The sequence below is a fragment of the Malaya genurostris genome, chromosome 3 (assembly GCF_030247185.1).
Source record: "Malaya genurostris strain Urasoe2022 chromosome 3, Malgen_1.1, whole genome shotgun sequence".
NCBI lineage: Eukaryota > Metazoa > Arthropoda > Insecta > Diptera > Culicidae > Malaya > Malaya genurostris.
The window spans coordinates 28,382,906-28,410,849 of NC_080572.1; the positions used below are offsets into that span (position 1 = coordinate 28,382,906).

Consider the following 27,944-nt stretch of genomic DNA (forward strand, 5'->3'; position numbering starts at 1 on the left):
AGTATGAAGCTTTAAATGTCCTTCGAATGTTTCCATTATTGATTCGAATTGCTCCATTAGAGAACAAAAACTATTAACTAAGATATCAGCTAAATTGAGATGAACTATCGACCAGACAATCAGATACACTTTCGGCTAATCGGCTAATCGCCGTTGTTAATAGTAGGTAGGTCTACCCTAATGGCCGAGAAAAAACTGTCATAATATGTGAGAAATTTCCTTGAAAAGGTGCTCTGATCTCTTGGTATTAGTGGAAAACTCCAACTCGGGGCGGGTGTGCGAGTTTGTTTTGGCCGTAAAAAGAAGTAGCGTGCCGTGTGCAGCCCGATACATAGACTACCGAGTGCAGGCTACCCCATTCAATCATTCGAAATACGACGGTTGATAGTCAGAGTTATTCCGTGGTAGAGAGTAAGTTTCGATCCCCGAGCGGCTAGTGAAGAGGCCACTGTAAGGTCAGTTTGATAGTGAAGATCCTAACCAATAGCAGTGTAAGCGTTCGGTCGCGAGTGTTCATACCCGTGGCAAGATAAATTCTAATAAGTTTGCAAGGATCTCTGTCCGATATTATCATCATCTCAGTGGTTCTGAGACTTCGTTTGAACATTTGGTGAAAGCAACGAAAAATTAGAAGACACTCTCAATAGTAATAAGATTGAGTCCTTGTGCAGAAATGAAGTGAACTGAGAAATTGATGTACATTACTATCAAATCAGTAGACATTACTGAATGTGATTACTATTCTCCTAGATAAAAAACAAACAATGCTATACAGTGAACCAAAGCATAGTGACCGGCACCCCTGAATTAAGACAGCCGATGTTGGAAAATTATGGCAGTCAAAGCGAGGGAACAATATATGTGCTGGGAATGGAAAATTTTCTCTTTTGAAGGTGTACAGAACGTTATGGTGTAAGAAGCTGCAATCTAAGAGCATTGTAACAAATTATCAAAAGTGTATCGGAGAGCACCGTCGTGAAAAGTGTGGTAGATGATCTAAGATCGCCAGCTGCTTCAGAAAAACTTAGCTTGCTGGATCGTGTTTTATTTTTTCCAGAATTATGCAATACTCGACACCGAGCTAATTTTTTTCGGCCGCCAACTGCTAATCGTAAATTGGACCACATTTGGTGCACCGGAGGCAGGCTATTTTTAACACTGACTGTGTGCTGAGGTGTAAATTTTGTTTTTCTACCAACGGGCGAGACACTTGGCCCAGGTCGAAGCGGTTTATAAGGTGAAAGCGGTCGGCAAGTGTTGCTTTTCTGATCTATAACCTGGTGAAGGATGTATGAATATCACTCGACAGTATATTACTCATTAAAATTTTTGCTACTGCAACGCATAAATGACACATGACAATGTTTCGAGGCAACATTTTTTTTTTATTATCGTATCTATGAATAATTTCGTTCTTTTGGCACCAAAAACGAGGCATTTTATCAATTGTATACCCATAGTTACTAATCAATTTTGGCAATCAATAGTAATCATTTAATTGAGAGTGCTGACAGTAGGTAATATTAAAAAGCATATATTGCTAGAACGAAGAGAATTGATTGACTTTCAACTGTCAATCTCACATTTTCAAACTTTAATACTGACTGGCAAGATCCAATAATCAAGAATGAAAAACAATGTATCCGAATAGGATACTATAATCCTCATTATTAGAATTTTCATATTTAAATATTGCAGATCCAATTACTTGTTAGTCTTTTCCACGCGATTCCGATCTTACATTGAAACTTGAAATAATGTTTTTCTATAGTCTTGGTTATATATACGTGTTTATATAGTTTAAAAATACGTATTATACAGCATTACCTTAACCGTATTTACACATCAAAATACCTGCTCATTCTGTTCATGTTGTTCAAATCTTTTGTACGTGGATCCACGCTTAATACACAAGTTAAAGTTTTTATCTTGATATGGTTTATTGAACCAAAAAGCCTTAATGCTTCCACTTATAATAATCAACTTAATATGTTTGGTTTGACGATATATGATGAATGACATCCGTTTTAACTGAGAAGATGTTGACAAATACTAACAGATAGAAAAGTAAAATTTAAACTGTACTCACTAAAATTGTTTTCTGAGGATTTTTTTCTAGCAATCTGTTATTATCATCTGGTCGAGTTGGCAGGTCAAACAACAAATATTATAATTCTTTTCAGTTTATCATTAAACTTTTCATACTTGCATACTATGCCCATCTGGAAAATCTGCAAGTTCAAACTTTATTCCTGAGTGTTTCGGTTGTTTGGGCTACAAATCTTTGTATTATTGAATGAAATACTGGTAAAATACAATAATTTCAATATTTTAAATTAAACTAAATTGGACTAATATGCGGGTATTTTGCATATGGGACAGACAAGAGGTAGTATTTTTTCCATATTTTAATGAAAAAATCCACAGTTTTTATTGAAATTTTTGAAAGTATAATAAAGATAGACTTCATCCATCAAGCTAACTCAAAAATCGATATGGGACTGATATTCGAGTACAAACAGTAAACCATAATCCGTGTGATGAAATCACAATACACTAAATGATGCACGAATTCATGGATCAAGTCCCATGTCAAGAGCATTGCTCCCCTGGTTCTTGAAATTGATGTTGGTTAGCAAATTGTGTTTTTCGAAAATGTCTGTTTTTGGACTGCAGATACGTCAGCTTTAAAACCAAATCCTTTCAGAAACAATAATACATTATTGCAATCTTAAAAATTTCAAGAAAATTTTGCTTCCTAGATGCCGCAGCATAGACTCACGTGCTAAAACAACTTTACTACAGCGGCACAAGTTTCCCATTGATTCCCGAACAAAAAGAAAAGAGCAAGCGTTAGATGAATTTCGATCGGCCTGCTACAACTCGGTCTCCTGCCAAGTCAATGAGAGGAACTGTCGGATTTCCCTTCGTCACACCTACTCAGTATGATTGCCTGCAACACCGCGACCGAAGTTTTTGGATCAACATTTAGTGAGAGGTAATATTCAGAGCATTTCGTGAGTGGCAAAGCGAAGAATGTCGCGCTTAAATAATTTACTCTAATGGCACGTGAACATTATTTGCCTCCCACGCAAGATTGATGATGGTGGCATCTTACTGGCAATAAATATTTTGTTGATAATTAAACTAGCTAAGTCTGTCACAGAAAATATATTCTAGAGAGCAATGTCTCACTGGCGCACGTCGAAACAAATATCGTTTATCTTCATTAGAATAACCTAAACAAAATATGACTCCCTCTGCTGTTGAATTGATTATATTAAAAAAGGTCTCCAAGTACCCATGTCTATTTACTTTATTCAAATGCATAAATAATGCAGTGCACCTTTCAACAATGTATCGCAACAGCAAATACCTACTTAGCTTCTACATGAGCGCAAACAAATTTAGGCTAAGTAACTCGTATCTTGACATGTGCGCATGCTCTCAAAAACAGACATACTGAAAGGGTAGAACTCAAAAACTATCAGCTATCTTTGCATTAGATACGTTCAATCTAATTAGACGTTTCAACCATGGCACGAGTGACTCGTCTAAATTGGAAACTATTATCTAACAACTCGTCTTAGTGGTTTTGATCAACTGCAGCAATCAGATTAATGTGCAGTACCTACATCGCGGTGCTCTCCAACGGTTGTGCAATATAAATGACACTCAAACGGTTCACCGGCTTACTTTCTGTCACATCTTACTGTTCCTGCATGAAGAGAAAGAACAGTCACTTAATCTCCAAGGAAATAAATATATATCATCCAGAAGAATAGTTTTTACCTTCAAGAATAGAACATCGAACCGAATCCAAATCCAAAAAGTGTCACTCCCACAAGTGTTCTATTATTCTATATATAACATAATTTGTTCTCTATTTAAAATCCATCAACAACGTAACCGATTGTTCGCTTGTTTTTCGGAAACCGGCAAAAAAAACTATCAAATATAGATCGACGTGTCTGAAAGTGTACGTGTGAGTGAAATTCGACATCATCAAATTCTACAATTAAATCGAAAAATCTCCTGACAAAATCCCAAGATGCCTTTTAAGCCAGCTGAAAACCCAAAGTGCCCCAAGTGCAGCAAATCGGTCTACGCTGCCGAGGAGCGAGTAGCCGGAGGACACAAATGGCACAAAGGATGCTTCAAATGCGGTAAGTAGAACAAGTAGTGTATATTACGCAATTACAGTAATTTAATTTCGAGTCTACGATCAGGGAGAGAATCGTAGACTGACTAGCATGAGTCGTAAATAATCGTGTGATATTGGGTCAATTGCGATTGTACAATTACTTTGTTGACATCGTTTAATTTCGACACCACTGACCAGTTCAGCAACGTATCAATAGTTGTCGGTAGACGTGTATTAAATATCCTGTGGCTTAGTATTTGTTTATCATCGTTAATGTTATCCAGCTACTGCTGTTTGATGATTATCATCTGTATTACATTGTATTGTGTTGAGCAGAAATTATCTGCTATTCGGTTGAAATTTTTCTTTTCGAGATTTCAAAAATACAGTGGTATACCTTCAACGATAACAGATGTACAAGTTGGATTTTCGAAACGTGTAGAGAATTTAATTGAATTGTATTTGAAAAACTGTTGAAACTTATATAGCAATTAAGTTTATGAGGCCTCTTCGAACGTCTCAGAAATCGCTTATGGCAAGCAAAATAGGCTGGAGCAGGGATGTCAGGTCATTTTTTCAAAAATCTGTGATCAAACCCAAAACCTGTCTGTGAAAATCTGTGACCGTTTTCCGTACACCAATAGCATTCAAAATCAATTTGGTGATCAAAAAAAAAAGGTCTCACTACCAACACGCTCTGTACATTTTTCGCTCTGTACTTTTTGGTGCTAAACTGTGCTCGATTTCCAAAATCTGTGAAAATCTGTGATTTATTCAAGAATCTGTGAAAATCTGTGATCATTTTCAGAAATCTGTGAAAATCTGTGTCATTTTAAAAATCTGTGCAGAAAATTCAAAATCTGTGAACCTGACATCCCTGGGCTGGAGCGATTTCACATGCTAATGTCGTTTTCATTTTTAAATTGCACTATACCAGTGAAGCGAAAGCTGCACTGAAACCGTTCGTTTTTACCAATTGCACTACTCCAGTGCTACACTTTTTCTGCACCGATACCACTGGTGTACCACTCATCAAAAGTTCGGTGTAGCTCTGTGCAATGGAATCGTTTATGTTTATGTGTGCAATGGAAACTGTTTATGTTTTCATCATTTTTGTTCGTTTATTCATGCCATGGTGTAGCACTCCACCGGTGTAGTGCAGTTTAAAAACGAAAACGACATAAGATTCTTGCTCCATCTAAGAGTTATCGAGTTATTGCCGGTAGTAGCGTGAAAATTACCCATATAAGTCAGGAGGAAATAGAGATAAAACTTAATACAATATCAATCATTATCACCTAGCAACATTGTTTTCTAAACAAAATGTATGACTCCCTCTGCTCTAGTACAGTGTCACCTTCGTGGGTCAACAACCGCTTCTGAAGGCATTCTTCTTCATATCGTTAATGATGCCGGTCATTATGTACGGCTTGCTAAATTTACCGCACCCATAGATCGTCTGCCACACCAAGTACTTATTGGCAAATTATTCGATTTTTTTCTTCCTAAACATCCAGGTAGGACTTGTCGACAAAAAACTTCTGATCGGGAGGTGTGTTTCATTTTTTTTAAATTTTTTTTATTTTTGGTTGTTGTTCAAAATGAAAACTACGATTTGTCACAAAAAATCCGCCATTTTGTAGCTGTTAAGTCTCCCCAAAGTAACAAACAACGAAAAGGAAATCGTTGGGGTCTGGTTTTTTATATGTAGAAAGTGTGTGCAAAATTTAAAAAAAATTGGTGCAGTAGTTTTTGAATGACGATGGTCACGATGTCAAAACCTGCTTTTGAGAAAAACGCGTTGAAAGTTTTTTGTCTATAAAATCAATGGAAACAATTTATTACACCAGGGAAGCCCGTAGGGTCACATTTTCAAAAAATCATATTTTTTATTTTATAATTTATTATAATGAAACATTTCAAGAATGTTTTGTCAAGTTTTGAAGTCAATCGAAGTAGAAATCTTGGATCTGTGCGCCGAGCTCTTGCTTCCTCACAGAATGAGATAGCCATAGAGAAAGGTCCATAACTTCCAGAGTCTCGTTCCAATAGGCTTGAAAATTTCACAGAATATTCTTGAAATGTTTTACTACAAGAAAATATACAGAAAATAATAAATGATTTTTCAAAAGTGTTAGACCCTACCCGCTGCTTGATGTGCATTCAAATAAATATTCGCGTTCGAGCTACGAAGGTATCACGAGAAATAGTTTCAAACGAGAAATGAATATTTTACTTGATGAAAATGAATATTATACGAATATCCCCTAAAATGAATAGAACCATCACATACAATTTACGTGAATTAACCAAACGTGAATTCTATGTGAACTTCCAGTATAAAAAATTATATTTTGAAAGTGGTGAACAGTGAGTTCTAAAACCGTAATTAGTTCAGAAATTATTTTTAAAACTTTTTACTGAAATCATGATGCATTCAAAGACTACAAAGCAAAAAGTTGTGATTGTGTTTTTAAGAAATTTTCCAACTCTGCAGTTTATATCAGTTTGTATCAGAAATGCTTTTTAAGGTTTCTTGAAATAAATTATTTTGTCATGATAATCATCTTATTATCATATGAAAATGTTAGAAAATCTCACCTGAGGTATCATGAAATAAGCTTTCAGGCAGATTTTTGCAAAATATTATAAAAGTTAACATGATTTGAGGTAAATGTTACCGCATCTTCCAATATTTAAAATGTAGCATCTACCAATATTTGAAATAATTATTGTCTATCTAGAACTTTAATGTGATATGAACACCGACTAAATTTTATTTATGAAATCTACGAGATTACGTATAAAATAGCTAATATATGCCAGTCCATTATGAAACTACGTGAAAAGTAGGGCGGAAAATATCCACATAATTTTTCACGTAACTATGATTTGATTATTTTTTAGTATACGTAATGTACGATGCATTTTAGCTGTATCACTCGCAGTACAGTATTCTGGCGCGGGATATGCCCATCGTATTCTGTTTATTGGTTCAGTTAGACTACTTGGTTACCTTGAAGACATGAAGTCGTTGCCTGTTGCATGAACCAATAGAATGAATTGAACTTTTTGGGCTTGTCTCGAACCAAAAGATTCGGATTGTGCTTGAAGTGTCGAATTGTCGATTTCCAAGTGTTTTACGATCCACCTGTGGGACTGCCTGGATTTTTCAAAACCGCGCACAAAAATTTTTATAGAAGCACTTCTGGCTTGAAAGCCACCTCAATAACTACTTGACATATTGTAAAGTAAGTTAGCACATGCAAAAATTACACTTTAATGGAGTTTTAATTTAATTACTTTTTTTCACATCCAACAATAAGTTACACACAAAATAAAGTGTTTTAAACACAGTTTTTATATTCAAATATCATAAACAATTATTTCGCAATGTTTTGAGGAATAGTCATATATCAGAATTTCGCAATATTTTGAGGAATAGTCCTTTATCGAATATTATTAGACTATTATTTTTTTATTTTGTCGTTAGGCTGACTGTGTGCGTATTACGGTGATTCATAAATCGATTTTCTTCGTTGGTGTCGTGAATCCGACATACTTTACTATGAGCCGCCTATATCACAATACAGATATACTCTCCCAAAATACCGATAATTCACGGATCACACAGATAAGTACCGATTTTGGTTTTTAGCTTGAATAGACATGAGAAAAGGTTGTCGTGGAACCTTTTTTTTCGCTCACCTTTTCTACTTTTTATGTAGAAGAGATATTGATACCAATATGATACAGATAGATTTTTGCGCCGACTACATATTTTTGGAAAAATGACCTGGCAACGCAGATAGGTACAACCATTTTTCTTAGTGTGAACAGTGCGGTTTTAACTTTATATTACTATCGTTAAAACATGTTATTTTCGGCCAGTGTGAACATAGTATAACGAGCATTAAGGTGAAATTCAGTGCTAAAATATAACACGCAAAATTTTCAAGCGCATGAATTGAACGAATCATCGCACAAAGCGTATCGTGCAAAACCATCCCATTGAAATACGGAATATTTTCAGTGATTAAGTGCTGTGCAGTGTTGCTAAGCTGCGCAGATAATTCTCACTCGTGTGTCATCAGTACATCTGAAACTCCCGTGTGAGTGTGCTCCCCGTGGTTATTTTCATCGTTTGTTTTGCTATCGCAGTGCTCATCTGTGAGTGGCGATGAAACACCGAGCACTCCTATCGTGCATATTCCACTACTCATACTTTCGCTGATGTACTAGTCGGTGTTCACACTCTTACTGAAGCTGTTCCTCATAGATATTCGCACTCGCTCCCACTCGCGCTTTTGCTCTTACTCACAACTAGGCGCCCACTTGTACTCTTATACCGTATTTGGTTTTGGTCCTATGCGCGGGGAGCTAACATGCAATCTGATCAAGTTCGATCATGCTGTGATTAAAAGAAATTATAATGACAATAATAAAAATCATTATCAGAGCATGATTTGTGTAACAGTTTCAAAATTATTAACACTATTAACATGAATTTCATACACAGAAGTAACAGGATCGCAGCACTTGGCTAGAGCCAACACAAACAAGTGTTCAAACCAGCCCTGTGGCAAGAAGAGCGTTATACCAAATGCTATTGTAGCCAACATCTCGGCCGTTCGGCGAGCGAACAGAGCAGCGATACCAACCCTACGGATTTATTCGTAGATAGACCACTCAAAACATTTCGCACACTTGGTTACACTTTATTTCATTTTTCACGCAAAATTTAATTCAAATTCTTCAATTCTTCCATTGTTTAAACTAACAAAAATCGCCGAGCTCAAAAAAACACGTCTACACCAGCCGCTACAAGACAGAATGTAAACAATGAATACAGCTGAAAATTTCACCATACATTGGGGACATATGTACCAACACAATAAAAAAAATTTGACCACCGGACTCTCCAGACGCGCGCAATTAAAAAATTCCGGGAACTTTTTGAACAGACCTCGTACACTATAAGAGTAAATCAATCCTGGAATTATTTTGTCTCTATAATCAATATTCAGAATGTGTTATTTTTCCGTTGTATTTGTATTGACAATTTTTGAAGTTGAAAATTTTCTAACGGCTGATTCAGCTCAAGATATTCATAAGGTCTTTATTTAGCAGTAATTGTCAGTCATTGGTATTATCGACAATCCTGATCACAGAAAACGTTACTCGATGAACATTAGACAAGGTCCCAAGTGCAAATGACGGCAAATTCCAGTAATTTTAAATACAATCTAACATGCATATCGAAAGTTGATGGTTTAGGGCATTATCCTATGTGAAGTGTTAGATGGAAGGATTGCTCTTTTTATCCTTACCTTACTCGGTATCGGTCTTTTATATATTTTCGAAGAGCTGCTAAATACATCTACAGCTTCAATTAACACTCCGAATACCTAGGGGGTAAAAAGTTACGCGGACTACCAAGGGTACACTCCAAAAAAATTTGAATTTTACAGGTGACTTAATCTCTCATACGATGTTATTCATAAAGACCTAATTTGTCGAATGACGGAAAATTTTATTTGTAATGACTTAATGTTAGATTTGCTTGAATTTTACTGGTTTCGACTGTAACTTGCGTTCTGCTAGCTGGTGTGACTGTAAGAATTTAAATTCACCTTTTACCAGCTAAGCAGATGCATGCTTCTGTGGTTCAGTCGATTAACAGACGTACTTGCGATCCAATGATTTTCGGTTCAAGTCGCGGCGGTTGCTATCAGTGTTCTTTTTTTATTTCAATGAATTTCATGTTATGGAGTTTTAGACACAATATTAAATGTTCTTCCACGTAAATTTGCGTGAACAGGGACGCTCCATTTATGTGCATCTAATAAGATGTAAAAATTTTTAAGTGTGTACCATGAAAAGTGGGAACGCTAATTTTGACTGACTATTTCTTAGCCATTTTTGGACCGATTCCAAATTTTTGTTTTACCATTAGAAAGATAAATTCATTTGGAATGAAATTTATTTCAAACTATAGGAAACCGAATATTCTACTTCTAAGTTATTATGAAAAGTTCCAATTAAAGTCTGTTGAAAAAAAGTGGGAACGCTTACTTTGAATGGCCATATCTCAGCTGTTAGAAGTCATTAGACAGATACGTCTGTCGCAATATAAATGGATCAGAAAATTTTTCAATTACACTTGGTTAATGAAAGTTATGATCAAAAATGTAACCAAAAGTCCAAGCATAAATTATCCAAAACTTCGTATTTTTGACATATCTTTGAATTCAAAGCTACGACATATGCATTTTTATATACCAATAGATTGCATTTGATACCAGCTAAGAACAGTTTAAGAAGAAATCAATTTCAACTTTACTGAAAATGACTAAAAATCGATATTTTCACAGAAATTTTAGAATATTAGAAGTATTTGAAGAATATTAAATACAGCTAAGCATTTTTGTACACCAATCGATTTAATTTGATGCTAACTATAATGTACGGGAAAAAATAGTTTCAAATTTACTAAAGAAAATCTAAAAATTAGATTCATCACGGAAATTTTAAAATTAAAATAAAATTAAACCTGTTTGACACTTAGCATGAAATTCATATAGAAAATTTAGGCATGGTTGATCACCAATCGATTGAATATTGCGTCAATTAAAATTTGTACCACGAGATTCTATCATATTTACTAAAAATCCCAATAAATTTGGTATTTTTACAGAACTTTTTGAATCTTAAAGTTTTTTGTGACTTAGCTAAGCACGCATTGACTGCACATTCTTTTAAAAAGTATCAGACTACATACTAATAACATAAACTGAGGTCAAGCTGTAGCATACTCGTGCGGCTATCATGATGCTCACATATATTTCGATTAAATAAAATTAAAATCAACCTGTGTGTCACACTGCTAACGCACTGGAGGAGTGCTTCCACTCCGTGCGTATTGATGGGCACTCGATCTTGGAGTACGGACATAATCTGAAATAGTGTGAGCAAACTCACAGTAAGTGTTTACTTCTGCTGACTCTCACTCATCGTACCCATAAGAAAACACCACTCGTGTTTAAAATCTACCTTTTTGTGAGTGACTCATAAGCGTGCGTGGAGAAGAGCGAGTAAGATAGAATACGCCTCGCACTCGCTCGAAAATGTATTGCGGGTACTGGGGTACGGGTACTCGCTCTATTAGCAACACTGGTGCTGTGGGCTTACGACATGTTTTGATCGTAATGAAACAGACACTAACTTTGTACGGTTATGAACCATGAGTATTTTCAATTGAATAATATAATGGAGACACATTTATGCAAGTTTCAAAAGATGAAATTGACCATCTCAGTCAATTTATAATCAAATTAATGATTGATTCTCGCATAAAGCAAAATTGTTCATTCTTTGTTACAGACCAAAACCTTTGGCACGATGACAACTTTTCGCCTATCTGATGCCAACTATACATTAATTAATATATAAAAACTGAATAATACTTAAACAAAATCTTTTTTATATGGAATTACAGCTGGCTTGCAGCATGTTCACTGAAAATCTCTAGTTTGTAAAGTATATCAGTATATAAGTATATAAGTAATAATATGTTACTCATGAATTTTTGAAGAAATTATAGATACTTTTTGTTCACGCTTGGCGAGTTGTGAACAATAATTTATAGTTTCAGAATTCGTAAAATCGATTTTTTTCCGAGAACGAGCATAATTTTACGATAACAAAATTTTCGTTTTCTGGCCTAGACATTCGTTTTCAAGCCTTTCACATGACCCAATCAACCTTGCTTCACACAATTTAACTAGTGTGATTTGAAATTTGTTTCACACTCTCATAACTGTTAAGGGGCGGGTAGGGTCTAGAACTTTTGAAAAATCATTTATTATTTTCTTCATATTTTCTTATAGTAAAACGTTTCAAGAATATTCTGTGAAATTTTCAAGCCTATTGGAACGAGACTCTGGAAGTTATGGACCTTTATCTATGGCTATCTCATTCTACGAAGAAGCAAGATTTCTACTTCGATTGACTTCAAAACTTGACGAAATATTCTTGAAATGTTTCATTATAATAAATTATAAAAGAAAAAATATATTTTATTGAAAATGTTAGACCCTACGGGCTCCCTGGAGTAATTAATTGTTTCCATTGTTATTATAGACAAAAAACTTTCAAAGCGTTTTTCTCGAAAGCAGATTTTGAAAGTCCGTGTCCATTCAAAAACTACTGAACCAATTTTTTTTTAATTTTGCTCACACTTTCTACATATAAAAAACCAGACCCCAACGATTTCCTTTTCGTTGTTTGTTACTTTGGGGAGGGTTTACAGCTACAAAATGGCGGATTTTTTTCGTGAAAAATCGTAGTTTTCACTTTGAACAACGACCAAAAATAAAAAAAAATAAAAAACCAAACAGAAACGTTGGGGTCTAGAAAAACTTCTACTCTAACTAACGTTTTCCTTTTCGTTGTTTGTTACTTTGGGGAGGTTTAACAGCTACAAAATGGCGGATTTTTTCGTGAAAAATTGAAGTTTTCACTTTGAAAAACGACCAAAAATGAAAAAAAAATAAAAAATCAAACAGAAACGTTGGGGTCTAGAAAAATTTCTACTCTAACTATGCAGATTTGATTTGTTCACTTCTGATTAGTCTGCGCTGAGATACAGTGAACACCGCAAATTATGATTTTTAAGAAGCGTTTCAGAAATGCCTCTTCACCGACTTATTTCTCAATATTTTTCCTCGAAAAAATTACAAAACGTTGTTCGAATGATTCTTTTTATCATGCAAAACATATGAATTTATTCTGTTGAACGATAATTCTGGAAAAAATTCGTAAAAATGTTGTTTTTTTTTCGTCGTTTAGACCCTACCCACCCCACACCTTCTCTTAATTTGCACCTCCAATAGCAAAAATATTGTCTTGTACTGACATATTTCGTCCTGCACATCTTATGGTCGTGAAGGGGTTAAATAGCAAACAAAGATCAAAATAATAACAAATTTTATCATCATATCTTGTCTTGATGTTTCTGTGCTGCCATAGGATACTTGATATTTCATCTAAGGAATCAAGAATTTATACAATATCTGTTTAACATCAAAATTAGTTATTATAGTTATTATTGATGAGTTATTCAAATTTTATTATGTACAATTGATCCAGTAATTCTATTTTCGAATAAAATACACTGAGACCTTTGTTTACGCGGGGGATACGTACCGCGTAGAAAAACCGCCTAAAAAAAGACGCGTAACTTGGAATTCCCCTAAAAAAACGCAAAACTATAGAATTCTTTTATGTCAAATATCATAGAAATGCATGGAATATCTTCAATATATGTTTCCGCTCAGTCAATGCAAGAAAACCGTAATAATACATTTTATATTCAACCTATGAATACTGCTCCTAACATGGCAATTGTGATATCCTTTCAAGTGGAGCTTTTTCCTTATCAGCATACGTCCAAAGCAAGGGTTGTTCGTATCTCAATCTATACCACAAGGAAGTTGGGGTAAGAGTTACTGAGCTGGAGGCTAGTGAACCACAATGGGGTATGTTTTGAACCGTAATCCAGTCAATTATTTACCAGCTTTGGAACATACTTTCTACTAATTATTGACATTGCTGTTTAGTAGACACAAACACTTAGAGAGCGATATAGTAACATACCAAAAATTGAATGCTCGATTAAGATTTTTCAAGCCTCGCAAAAAGTAAGATAATTATACAGCCAATAAATATACAGAAAAAGAATTGTAAGTGTAGGTTTGTCATAATAAATATAGTACTATTACTAATCCGAAATCATTAATATTTTCCAAGGATCCTTGACATTTTCGTTGTAATTAATGGTACAAATCATTCATTTTTTTCCCAATGGGCATGTTAGAGCTGTCCCAGCCTTAAGACGCTTAATTTGAACCATAAACTTCATAGAACATGTTAAAAATTCGGATTTCGACTCCTTGTAATAGGAATAATATGTGATATTGACAGAGTAACGAAATTCAGAGGAGTCTATTTCGTCAATTGGTCGTAGTTTTGAGCTCATATAATGAGATACGTTTGATAGATATAATAATATCGTCCCAGTTTGCTATCGTGTATCGATCAAAAAAAAATCTCGACCTAAATAAAGTACAAGAGCAGCGCTTGAACGAAACAATATAGTAATGTAGTATGGAACGAATGAACCATGGAAGATTCGTGTGTACGTTTTTCCCCCGTGGTTCAAAGACGGGCATGTTCGAAGATTTTTGACACAGTACTGAGACCTTCTTTCTATCCAGAAAATTTTGTCGCTTGCATACAAAATGGAATGCATGAAATGCATGCACGCCTACACGCGCAAAGAAGTCAATTCCTTCTTTTTAGTTTTCGATGAAAAAAAGGGCCCCATTTAAATCGCTGATCACGTACAAAAATCAACTAGTCATATATTTTTGTACGTATCATCATCCTCTCATCATTAGTAGTTTATTTGAGCATGTAGTTCAGCTTAGCGGTTCAACATGAACCGTTAAGCAACTGTAATGTTATAATTGCATAAAATCTATTTCCAATTAAAAAGACAAAGTTAAACTATTTTAAGAATACTGATTTGAAGGATGTCATGAAAATATCCACATTGGTTATTTAATTTATTTCAACCGATTTCCCAATACAAAATATACTTGGGGGCTGTTAAAACCATTACGACATAAACACTATTGATATATATTGTTCAAACTATTTGTTGAGATTACGATCTGATCGATGTAGTTTCTAGTAAAAATAACTTTACCAAAAATAGAATGAACAAGTAGGCGTAAAATCGTATGTAGAACACCATCGAAAGTGCTCAAGAAGATTTTATGTTTACGCCTCCGTGAATCGCGTGCAGTTTTCTGCCTACACAAACAATGTGATGTAACATGTAAGCTGATTTTCACCAGTTCAGAGCTCATCATTTAGCAATTACATAACATGTTCCCAGTTGACTGAATAAACAAAAAATAACATCTTACCTTTTTGTGGGTTTCACCTGAGTCGTGATTTTTCTGGAGCATTCATTTCGGTATTCCTCCCAGACAGTTGACGATAAATTACCACCTCCGGCTGTAACAAGGATGGCATCGGCCCTCGGATGCACATAATTTGTTGTAGCAAGTTGACGAAAGCATGATGATGCGTGGTGCGAAATTGATGTCTAATTGAGAAATTCTTGGCAGCCACTCATTTAATCCAACACCGGCAAATAGACGATGGGGTGACCCCAAAATGCTCGACCAGAATGTTAATTAAAACTATTTTACATTTGCTTGGTTTGCTTTTACTCATTAGTGAATGATCGGTCAGCGCCGGGCAGGTTCTTATGCATCGGCCAAATGGCAATTTGCAGTAACAAAATTTCTTGCTGCGTACATGCACACGATCTTACGATAATATTGTTGCGTTGACTTGAAAACGTATTTTTAAAACACTTTTTTCCACTTACTCTGCAGGAATGTGCGGCAAAATGCTTGACTCCACAAACTGCGCAGAACATGAGAATGAGCTATACTGCAAAAACTGTCATGGACGCAAATACGGCCCCAAAGGCTACGGATTCGGTGGTGGTGCTGGGTGTCTGTCAATGGATACCGGCGCACAGTTCCAATCGACGGACGATGGGTAAGTGTTACTGGACGAATTATATAATCCCCTAATCCAAAAACTGTGATTGAACCAATTTCAGCTAAGGGTTTCCGCTATAAAGGCAGAAATTAGGAAATGTTATAGGTTCTGCGTTTTCTTTTTCGTTCACACCCTAGGATGATTTGTTGACAACAAGTTTACTAATTTAACAAGTCACGCCCGTCACCATTGGTAGCATGTCGATTCGTTCAGGGCCTTTCCTTATTTGATATTTGCAAACCATCACTGCAGTACCTACTTACATACAAACCAAACAGGATTTGGAACTTTCATTTCTGTTTTCTATACACATTCCATTTAGTTCGCACTTGTTGTGACATGTGTGTTTCGCTCATTATGAGGTTTGTTGAAAGAAAATGTTAGATTCATTCGAATAGTGCTTGAACGTTTATTTATTACCGAATACTTGTCTTCACGTTCCATGTGAATCGACTTGCCAAATAATGAAGTAATTGATATGTGTATGCAAATCATCTGTTAAATGTTTACAAGATTTTTCTCAACAATAATCAGTTACTTCACCTTGTCCGCGCAAGATATCCCTATCAATTATATATAAATATGTAAACTTTTCGATGCATGCTGATTTCCATATTTTCTGTTTTCCATTTCTCTTGTTTCGTACAATATGCGACACCTACAACTACTATCACCGCAAAAAATGCTACTATATTTTAACATCCACTGACCATCACCAAAAACCACCACCGCCACAACCACCACAACCACCACCAACCACAAAATGAATCGTTGCCATTCCAGCAAGTAAATCCAATATCAGTTACTGCCTATTTGAATGTACATGAACAAACCGTCACTCCGAGAAACAAAATTCTAATTTAAAACCAAAAAATAAAATAATCAAAACATTAATCAAACAAATATTCAATCCCTAAAACGGACCACTACAACGTATCGGAATAGGAATTCTTCTTCCTCTTTATATAGTTATGTACTGTTATAACTACATTAGCAGTCAATTTTACAGACCCAACAGTGAAGATGTCGTTTTGGGAAGTAAGGTTTTGATTGTGATTAGGGAACGACATTATTAGGTGTCATGACATTTTTTTTTAATTCATCAAGTGTCTATTATGAGCATAAACACATATTTTAAAAATCTATATGTTCTTGAACAAAACAACGGTTGTAGTGCTCAAATGAAAAGTATTTCTCCTCGATTGTTAGAAACGTGTTTTCTGATGTGACCATCAAGAAAATTCGAATTTTATTTTAAAACAATATGATAAACAGTCAGAAAAGTATAGTTTGTAGGAAGCTTTCTGAGTTGCCAAAATCTACTTATATTTTTGAAAAACATGTAAAAACAAAAATGATTCTGAATAAAATTGATTTTTAATAAATCAACTATGGCTAACTTCATTCATGTTTTGCAAAACAATAAGCAATTGCGGACAGAAGGGTTTTGAATATTTTTGACAGTATTGCTCGGTATAATTGCAATTCACGATCTATACAAGTATAAAAAATTGAAGTCACCTATTGTTGTCTAAAAATGGAGAACGTCCATGCATACATTAGCACTCGAAACTGCTTCTCACATTAAAGAAAATCATTCAGACGATAAACAAACACAGAAACATTCAAAAACCTTTTCGTCATATTCTTTGACTCAATTAAAAAGATTTGTTGTACCCGTGTCAACCAAGTATATATGCCCAAATCGAGTCCTGTATTCCGAAATCGATAAAAGTGTACAAATACAAACATATCTCCTTGATCAAGTTTTTGTTATGTGTTAAAAATATCATATAAAGAAAAAATTGTAAAAATAAGCCACTGACTGAAGTATCTGGCGCCGTTACCTCTTGTGTACGTGTAAATTGACGTTTGATCGGTGAGATATTATGTTCCTAAATGTTTTGTCGTGTTATTTGTTGTAAACTAACGTTTCCATTCATACCATGTTGTTTTTCGTATTGATTTCATATTGATCTGTCTTTCCCAGTGTTATTGACCAACCTGATTCGACAGGAAATAGCGTTGTTGATCTACTGAGTGTGTTTTTGTGTCTCACCACCGCAATGAGTTTGAGCTTATGCTTTTGTCACATATGAAGTTTTTTTTATTTGAATAGATCCTTTGTGCATACAAGAGCCTTTCTTCGTTTCCCTACAAGAAATCAATTCTTCAATACACTGATCGAAACCTATGAGAATCTAAGGAAAAGTATTTTCAGACAGTGTCTAATATTCAAATGAGGGAATAAATCGAAACTAAGCTCTTTTTTGCAGATCGGACCAATTGAAAAAGATCTCTTCATATACACACTATTACACTGCATGCATATATTGCACTCATCGATGCTAACTGTTAAAAAAACACATGTTTCAGCTTACTAACATCTTTCAAATTCTGCCTCTCTTTCTTTCGCATTACTACACATGTACCCATCTTCGACAGAATATACCAAGGAAAGTTCTCAAAACATTTCTATCTCTTTCTCATTTCTCTCTTGTGATTTGCTATGGGATAAGGAAAGTGCCCTGAGGTCGATGATACGAAAATTGCAACATTTACTTGTTTCTTCAAAGAAATCTTAGCAAGCGTAGTTTGTATAGAATTGTTGATACGAAAATGAAACGGGGGACTTAACCTTGTCCCGAGACTAAATTAAGTACATAAGTGAATGCTGGTACAAACTCATCAACAAACTATGCGCTGCACAAATCCTTTGGAATTGGCTCTGTTGTACTTAATTTCTTCTCTAATCGACTTCTCTTCTAATTAATTCGATTCGTTGTATGCACTGATCCAAGAAAAAATATCGTTTGAATAAATTCGCTAATTATCTTTCTCTTTTATTTTTTTGTTTTCCATTCTGTCACCATTTCGCACTATTGCCCACCACCACGCACACCAACACCACTGTGCGACTCACGATCCTTAATATTCTACACCCCAATCTCAAATACATCCGGCCAACACACACTCCTCAACCATCAACCAACGAACATCGACAACAACAATACCACAACCACAACCCCATGCAATCCTGTGCACATACACATCAGCAGAACTAACGGACACATTGAGCCGAAACCGATACCAAAAGCGCCCGAAGGAGAAGGTTGCCCTCGTTGTGGTGGATATGTTTATATGGCCGAGCAAATGTTGGCACGTGGAAGAGTGAGTTGACATTAATTATATTGTTTGTTTATATTTCTCAGTATGATACTAAATCGTGGTCAAGTCTCCACGATTGAATTGAAATTGCTTATGTGCGCTTCTAAGACTATCCCGTACCGCTTACTAGACATATTGCAGTTATGCTGTGAGTGATCTCATCAAGTTGCCGGCCTGGGGAATTTAGATAATAAGCCTTTTTTTGCAAAAATCGTAGCATTGAAAATAATATATAATACAAAAACTAGATAATAAACTAAATGAACCCTGAATCAGTCACGTTCGAACATTGAAAAAAACCCACACTTTAATGTTACTTAAAATCAGTCCCTGTCAGCTTAGAGAAAAATCAGTTCGTCAACGCCATCGCGTATCACATCTCACATGTCATAAGCAAATCCAAAATCACCATTTCATTCGAACTTATAAATTTCACAGTATATGAGAGAAGTTATGTTTGTCATAGAAATTTCGCACAATGTTCCTAAAAATGTCGTATGAATTTCATAAGACTTTTTAATGGAATTCCAATTTTCGTGACTTCATAGGGCCTTCTTATGATTCGCATACGATATTCTTGTAGCCAAAAACCATACGAAATCATTATGAAATTCCATATATTTTTTGCCTAAATGCATGAGTGGAGGTATTTTATTTATTTTTTTATTTTTTTGGAGCCAGGCCGCGGGAGCCACTTTTGCATCTCCAACTGCTTTCTCTACCATCATGATTTGAGAAAGTGTACAAATGAAATCAATATCCAAATAATCGTTTTCTCGTTTATCGTTAGACCCAAGCCAGATTTGTAAATCACCAAAAATCTTCTAAATGTTTAACGATATTATATTAAACAAAATAAGATGAAATATTCGTTAATATAACGGGTATAATTAATAGAATTATGCAACAAAATAATTCAGGAAAAAGTAAAATAAAGTGCTGCACTGACAACGTCTCTATACGCATAGAGTCAATTGTCAACAATATTCAGGCAAGCCCCATAAAAAGCAAGACAACCCAGTTGTTTTATCTTTTCATAGCTTCTATGTAAGAGTTTTGATGCGGACTCGACTGGGGACGCTATGCTCACAAAAAAGTATGTTGCTTATGATTTGTTCGTAAAATGTGAGAGCTGATATCTTGGTGATATGATAGCTGCATCTAAGTGATATGATATCTTTGGTAAAAATTATTGCAATCTTCCTCTATCCCTGATTTTCATGTAGCACTTGAATTGAGCATGAGTTGCACAAAATAAAATCATGAGCGCAACATGAGTTTCACGTAATATCTACGTGATATATTCTGTAGGTTTTACAAGCTATATTATCAAAATCTTCGTTATGGTTTTATGTTTTTTTTTATAAATACGTGATAAAAGGAGTTTGTTCCTCGTAATATAAAATTTCATCAAAATATTGCTTTTTTTTATTTAACGCCAAAATCCATGAACATTTTCGTTCGCTCAGAGTAAACAACTGGTACTCCTTTTAATATTCATCACGAAAAGGTACTTTTACTCATTTAAGTGATGTTTCACGAGTAAGATTCTCATTACGTTGGTATGTCAGAAGAGTGATTAAAGTTCTTCTGGAAGCGCAACAGATGAACTTATTTCCGGACAGCGAAAAGGATAATTATTGCAATTGAGCGGATCTTTCCATAGGTATCTTGCTCCAGCATACTAAAAACTGTGTGATCTAGTACGGTAACCGATTTTATAAAATTTCGTGGTTACTCTACTAATGAGATGACCATTGATGCAATAACCCTATTTGCCCGATACTAAAACATCTTAATCGACATTATCAATTCTTCTTAAAAATGGACAAAATTGGTTGCATGGATACCAAACCAGAAACTAGAAAATTACTATAAATATAAAATCAATTTCAATTGTTGAAAAATGCTATTAAAAAGCTCGCATGCATATTGAATCACACTGAATTATACCGTTGTCGTTTATTGATCAGAGCAGACCGAGAGCTGACCCAGAGTCTGATTGGCGACTATTGAAATGTTTGTTTTAGCAACCTGAGGTCGCTCTAGATCGTAATTTGATCTGAAAACCACGCATTTATGCGAGTTTGTTTATTTTTTATTTTTTTATGAGTTGTTGTTTAGGACGCGTACCATGTGTTCATTTTACTCGGAGTCAGAGTCGCCCACGTGTAAGTTCAAAAACGAAAACGGTATTAGTCTTCAACATTCTCGTCAATATGAACACGAGTATTAATCGGCATAAAGCATAAACAAGCTCCAGAGGTAAATCTTGAGTTTTCTAGAAATCCCATATCTTTGTCCAACAAAGCGACCAAGTGAGTTAGTATGAATGTGTTCGATGTTCCAGATAGTGTATCAGTTGTAGATGATGAAAAAAATGAGAAAAGATTGATGTAGGATAGTTTTCAACGCTTCCTTTGTTCGCTCTGGCAGCCACTAACCAGCTTTCCTTCGCTACTAATTATTACCTGCAGGGTTACCATCGGCGCTGCTTCAAATGCTTAGTCTGCAATCGCACCCTTGATTCTACAATTCACTGTGATGGTCCGGATAAAGAAATCTACTGCCGAGGTAGTGTTCGCTGTTACTTACCTACTTAATTTGTGGTGTAACGAAATAATAATAGCAAACAACATTTACTGCGGATGTAGTTGTACATAAGCTTAATCCACGACATTTGTCGTAACTAAACAAAAACTTTGGTGTGACTAACGGAGACTTTTTCGTCGTGATCTCTGTACACGTGTATTGTGGTCATCTGTCGTTTCAGGCCTACCATAAAGGATGTTTTAAGTGCGGCGAGTGCAAGAAAAATCTCGACTCGGTAAATTGCTGCGAGGGTCCGGACCGTGAAATCTACTGCCGAGGTTGGTGGACCGCTATTCCGTTCAATATTCAAAATAATCGTTGTGTAAATGTGTTTTTTCTGTTCTATGTTCACTGTTATAGTATGCTACGGTAAGAAGTTTGGTCCTAAAGGATATGGCTACGGTCAAGGCGGTGGAGCCTTGCAATCCGATAGCACCGATCTGATTGAGTGAGTATGAGCCGTGTGCCGGTATTGGGTAAAAGTGTTTAATGTGGTACTGTCACTAACGCGTTCTGAATTCGTCTCCATTATTTTTTATATACTGAATGAAAACTCTGACTTTGATCCTCACAGGATGCTATGCCAGTCGGTTCGGTTCTCGTGGGTATGGCCACTCGGGTATGTCATTCCTTGGCCTCATGTGCGATGCTAGAGATATAGAACTACAGAGGTACAAATTTGCCTTGTTCGTTCAGTTAGTGACTACCAACGATTCTTTGCTTCGAGTAAGATCAAGTTATTTATTCAAAAACTTTGTTCCGTATTTGTTATAAACCAGTGAATTTACACCGAAAACTGCGGTCGCAGATACGTCAGCCATCAAAGCATCACCAGGTGAAGGATGTCCCCGTTGCGGAGGTGTAGTTTTTGCGGCTGAGATGGTCCTGTCCAAGGGTCGCGAATGGCATCGTAAATGCTACAAATGTCGCGACTGCACAAAAACCCTAGATTCCATCATCGCTTGTGATGGACCAGATGGCGACGTGTATTGTAAGACTTGCTACGGCAAAAAGTGGGGACCACATGGATATGGATTCGCATGCGGGTCAGGTTTCCTACAGACGGATTGCATGACGTGAGTTCTTTATGATCCATACACATAATTTATAAAACAAAACGCTCATATTTTCACAGCGAAGAGCAGTTGGCTTCTCAGAAACCGTCTGTTCCGATAGATACAACCTCTATCAAAGCTCCGGCCGGTCAGGGATGCCCACGCTGCGGTGGAATGGTATTTGCTGCAGAACAACAGTTGGCCAAGGGCACAATGTGGCATAAAAAATGTTTCAACTGTGCCGAATGCCACCGTCCACTCGACTCAATGCTTGCCTGCGATGGTCCTGATAAAGAAATCCATTGTCGTGCATGCTACGGCAAGTTGTTCGGACCAAAAGGATTTGGTTTCGGACACACCCCAACTTTAGTATCAACAGATGTACAATCTACACCAATCTAGTGAGTATTCTTTCAATATCTCAGTCAATATTTTATTGACTAATCACATTCTTTCCCTTCTAAGCACGGACTTCAAGCCAATGAACGGCCCGAAGGCAACTGACGGCAAAGGTTGTCGTCGTTGCGGATATTCCGTGTATGAGGCGGAGAAGATGCTTAGTAAGAACCTGGTGTGGCATAAGCGGTGTTTCAGCTGCTTTGACTGCCACAAGTCATTAGACTCCACGAACCTAAACGATGCACCGAATGGTGAGATCTACTGCAAAGGCTGCTATGGCCGAAATTACGGCCCACGTGGGGTCGGTTTTGGAATAGGTGCCGGAGCGCTCACGATGACGTAAATTATCAGTAATAAATCCGCTTTTTTGTTCGTTTTACACATAACTATTAAACAACTAAAATCAACATGTATTTTTAAAGTTTCCAATGCAGTAGCTGACAGAATTTAAAATGTGTTACTAATTTCCTTCCCGGTTAGTAAGTTTAATCAAATTCCTTTCGCATCCGAAATCTCTGACAGATCAATGAATGTGTATGAAGGAAAATGTAGATTGAATTTCACTGCTACAAAACAAAACAAACGGAAAACTACATGAAAATTAGTTCAATCTCAACACACGACACTAATATCCAATGATCAAACTAAGCACGAAGTGTAACTAATTACCAAGCGAACGACCAGGGCTCGATCCTGCGATCATCAGAAGTAAATGTGCCGATAGAGGAATTCTTTTTTTCTCATCATTTTTTTCACTCAAACCGATTACATTTTAAAACACTAGGATTCGTTGCATTCGCGTATTTGAATAAATAGCCTTTTGAATGTCAACATTTGTTGCGAGACATTAACCTACAAAGTACTTTTAAAAAAACTATGTGGATCGAATGTTAGCTGGAATCATTTAAAGGATTTACTTTAGAAATAAGTTATTTTTACAAAAGAAACGTTTAAATTTCCAAACCTTTATTTGAGCTTTTAAGAAATAAGTTGGGAACGTTTGAACATCTGCAGTCAACCATAGAATATACTGGCAAGTGTTTCTGGCTTCGCCCAAATGAGGTACATTTTTTATAACTTTAGTTTTTTTTCATTTAACATCCCTAACACAACAAACTTTAGCGCTAAATAATATAGATAGTGAATGATACAAATGAGGAATATTATACGCGATCGATTTTCTTTATATGTGGAAGCATGGGCTTAAGCGAATTAATTTATTTTATTATTTTATATACATATACTAGTGAAAGAAGAAAAGGTCAAGAAATGCAGATAAATGGTTCTCTGTATCACATTTCAATATCATCATTATTGTAATATTGCTAATGAATAAACCATATACAATGTGCTAAGTTAGCTAAATAACGACGTGAGAAAAATGTAAAAAAGTATATTAATTCAATAAAAATGCTAAAAATCTTTGTTGCGTTTTTATACATATAAAGATTATAAAGTTTTATGACAAAACTCTTCAACTGTTTTTCTATCTATTGACAAGTATCTATGATTTAAAAACAAGGGTAAGTTAACCAATTTATAAAATGCTAAGTTATTATATAGAAAACGTCCACACCTGAGACATTTGTTGAAAAACAATATGCGCTGCACATTACCTATATTCTTCGATATTTAAAAGAATATTTACACTAACTAAGAATGTTTTTTTTTCATAAATACGTTTATTTCGTAGGCAATATACATAAGTTTTTCTTTGCCGTGACATTCACAACATAGTACTTTAAACCTAATATATTTTGAATATCATATTAGTATGTTGGTATTCATTAGTTAATCTAAACACTGTTTTTATCAAGCTTCTATTCATATAATATAGCTGGCTATTGGTGAACTCATGGAACAGAAAGGGGTTTAACATAAAATAAAATTTAAATTGGAAGTCCAATGGACTTAATGAAATGATAAAGAAGTTTCATGTAAGAAAGGTCACGACAAGCAAGAATGTCGCGAACTGAGACATTGGATAGTCTACCTTGAGTACGCAAGGAATTTATTAGTTGAGATCTGCCATCACGATACTCTACGCATGTCCAAACGATATGTTCAATATCGCAATAACCTTCACCACAAGCACAATGATCAGTCTTGGAAAGTCCAATTCGAATGAGATGTGCATCTAACGTGTAGTGATTGGACATGAGTCTTGACATCACACGAATGAAATCCCTGCTCACATCCAGTCCCCTGAACCATGCCTTTGTCTTTGTTTTAGGAATAATTGAGTGCATCCACCGACCCAGATCATCTTTATCCCAAGAAGCTTGCCAGCTGGCAAGTGTTCTTTGGCAAGACGCGCTATAGAATTCGTTGAAAGCAATAGGTCGCTCATAAATTTCACCCTCAATAGCAGCACGCAGTGGTGGTAAATTGCGAACCGAACGCCGATGCTTCTGCAAATTTACTCAAAAATGTTCACCGAACGTAAGCATGCGATAGGTTCGAAAACTATTCCCTCGGTTAATGCGAAGGTGTTCTGTGCTCGGTGTTTGGCGAAGCAATCTGATTCGAACCGTTCGGTTGGCGGACCATCGGCGAGGGCCGAGTAAACTGCGTTCGATACGATGGTTTGTTGATTTCAATTCTCGCATCCTGGTTTTGAAATTATCAATCAGTGTTACATCCAGTATCCGTAAACAGAGAATATTCACTGACGGACACAAGCGTTCCAACAGACATCGTTTCTCTTGCAAGCTCTCTCACTAAGAAGCTGCATGTACTGTCATTAATAATGTATGAGTTTCACTGAGAGAGATATTCCGTCAGTTCAGTCTGATGCTCACTTGGAGACGAATCAACATGACTGAAATCTTAGAATGACGATCAATTTTTAAAATTTCCGTCGTGATCATCAATTGCAAGGACAATGTTTTTTCGGTTTGACTTAGTTCTTAGAAGGAAAATAAAAGTGCATTCGCAATGATGTGATGTCAGAAAATGATAATGAAAATCAAAGTATTATCATTTTCAATTCACTATAAAACTATAAACAGACCGTTTTAAACACAAACAGAGCAATGTTGCTCGAATATCAAAAATACAACGAATGTCAATGATCATCGCTCGCTTCCCTTCGCCTTTGTTCGATAATCGTTCTGGTATTCGGACTTGTCCGTATATTCGGGCGCGAACGAAGCCGACGCTGCTTCGTTACTCGCACGAATATCTATTCCTTGCAGTTGTTACTCGCATTGGGCATACCCCCGAATGACTTAACGCGAATATCGAACGAATATTCATACAGCGATCATCGCCAAACCTAATTCGCTATGATCGTTCGTGCTGTATTTGAAACATGCAAATTAAGATGTTTCCCCCCGCACTATTACCATAGTCTTATGTGTATGTGATGAACCATATTCCAGCATTCTCCTATTGCTGCTACCCAACGAGATATGATGAATTTATTAGATGAAGAATGCTTCGCGAAGAATAGAAACCAACGATCTTCGCCGTGACGCTATTCGATCCAACTCGAAGAATAAAATAAATGAACGAATGACAAACGAATGTATAAAACGAACATGCACGATGTATACCAGCAGCGAAGAATGTATTAGTAGGTATATTCGGGTTCTCTACGATTATTGCTTATTCCTTTTGCACCCTTCTCTCTTTCGAGCAGTGAACAGTTCAACGTTGTTCGAGACTGGCATATTCGAAGGCAGTATAATCACAGCGTGGATGCGTGAATGAATTAGTTACACGAAGAATATTTGCAACATTGCAAACAGAGAATGACCGATCTGTTCTCTCATTCGAAATATTTTACTCTCTGCGTGTTGCCACTCTCGCATCACTGTTGTTCGTGTTCGCCGTACGCTACCCATGGCATGAATTCGATCAACGTTGAATGACGATCATTTTGGTTCGTGACGGAACTACTTCGTATGATTTGACGTGTGAATGATGATCACGACTCAGTGCAACTCTGTTATCAATGCACACGTGATTAGCACAAAAAAATTGTTTTGTTCGATTGATAAATCGATCAATAGCAATTCAAATGGTATTATTTTGGACATTATCAGTGTGCGTAGGGTGGCTCAATATGGGAAATAGTAAGTTTTGGATCTTTTGCAAATTTTATGGTTTTGGTTATAGAATCTATAACAATAAGAATTGAATATTTTGGAACATTTCAGCAATCGTAGAGTGGCTCAATATGAAAAGGGATTTTTTTACTCTTGCAAATTCGATGTTTAATAAACTGGTGAGTCAATAGCAAAGAATATTAAGTAATTTCTGGTATTTTCATCGAGTATCAATAGTAATTAATAGCAGTTTAACTTGGATAATTTTAGACATTTTCAGAGAGCGTAGAGTGGCGAAATTTGAAAATTTGGATTTTTTTTACTAATTCGATGATTTATTAAATAGTAAAAAATCTTTGGAAATTATCTGCCACCGTAGGGTTTTTCTATTCGAAAAATTGTAAAATTTTTTACTAATACCAATTCGATGGTTTGTTGATTGTTGGATCAATAACAGTTCGAATTGAATAATTTTGGGCATTTTCGGTGAGTGTAGGATGGCGCAATATGAAAACTTGTAAGTATTTTGACTTTTGCTGATAAAATGTTTCATTTAATAGTAAATTAATTACAATTACTAATTGCTCATTTTTGAGATTTTCAGGGCCCAGGTAGAATTGGATGATTTTGGACGTTTCTAGCGAGCGAGCGACGTTTGTTAATTTTGGATATTCTCAGCGAGCGCTGGATGGCTTAATATAGAAATTGTAATTTTTAAACTATTTACAATTTCATGCCAGCGATAAAGCGGGAACCGAGCACCAATGCTTTATACATATTTGTTTAGAAATGTTTTTCTAGCGAAAATATGCAAAAGCTGTTCATTCGGTTCATGGTAAAGTTCGCTTGCTGTTCGGCGGAGCAATATGTACCAAACCATTCAGTTGGCAG

At 35.8% G+C, this 27,944-nt stretch overlaps 1 protein-coding gene across 14 annotated transcripts; it reads left to right on the forward strand.

Annotated features, from left to right (window-relative positions):
• The first annotated feature begins 297 nt into the window (after positions 1–297).
• Positions 298–24,423, forward strand: LOC131434594 (muscle LIM protein 1). 14 transcript variants are annotated; one of them, XM_058601457.1, is made up of 10 exons: positions 302–455; positions 3,962–4,166; positions 15,616–15,784; positions 18,844–18,958; positions 21,729–21,825; positions 21,908–21,995; positions 22,135–22,218; positions 22,327–22,623; positions 22,683–23,003; positions 23,068–24,423. In XM_058601457.1, exons 2-10 carry the CDS (start codon positions 4,052–4,054, stop codon positions 23,342–23,344), a joined length of 1,563 nt encoding a protein of 520 aa, XP_058457440.1. In that variant the 5' UTR covers positions 302–455; positions 3,962–4,051; the 3' UTR covers positions 23,345–24,423. The 14 variants fall into 14 exon arrangements, 13 of the variants coding, with proteins under 13 accessions (XP_058457430.1, XP_058457440.1, XP_058457427.1 ...); XM_058601447.1 differs by lacking the exons at positions 21,729–21,825; positions 21,908–21,995 and adding an exon at positions 21,433–21,529 and having other exon boundaries at positions 298–411; positions 22,122–22,218; XM_058601444.1 differs by lacking the exons at positions 21,729–21,825; positions 21,908–21,995 and adding an exon at positions 21,433–21,529 and having other exon boundaries at positions 22,122–22,218.
• The last annotated feature ends 3,521 nt before the right edge of the window (positions 24,424–27,944 follow it).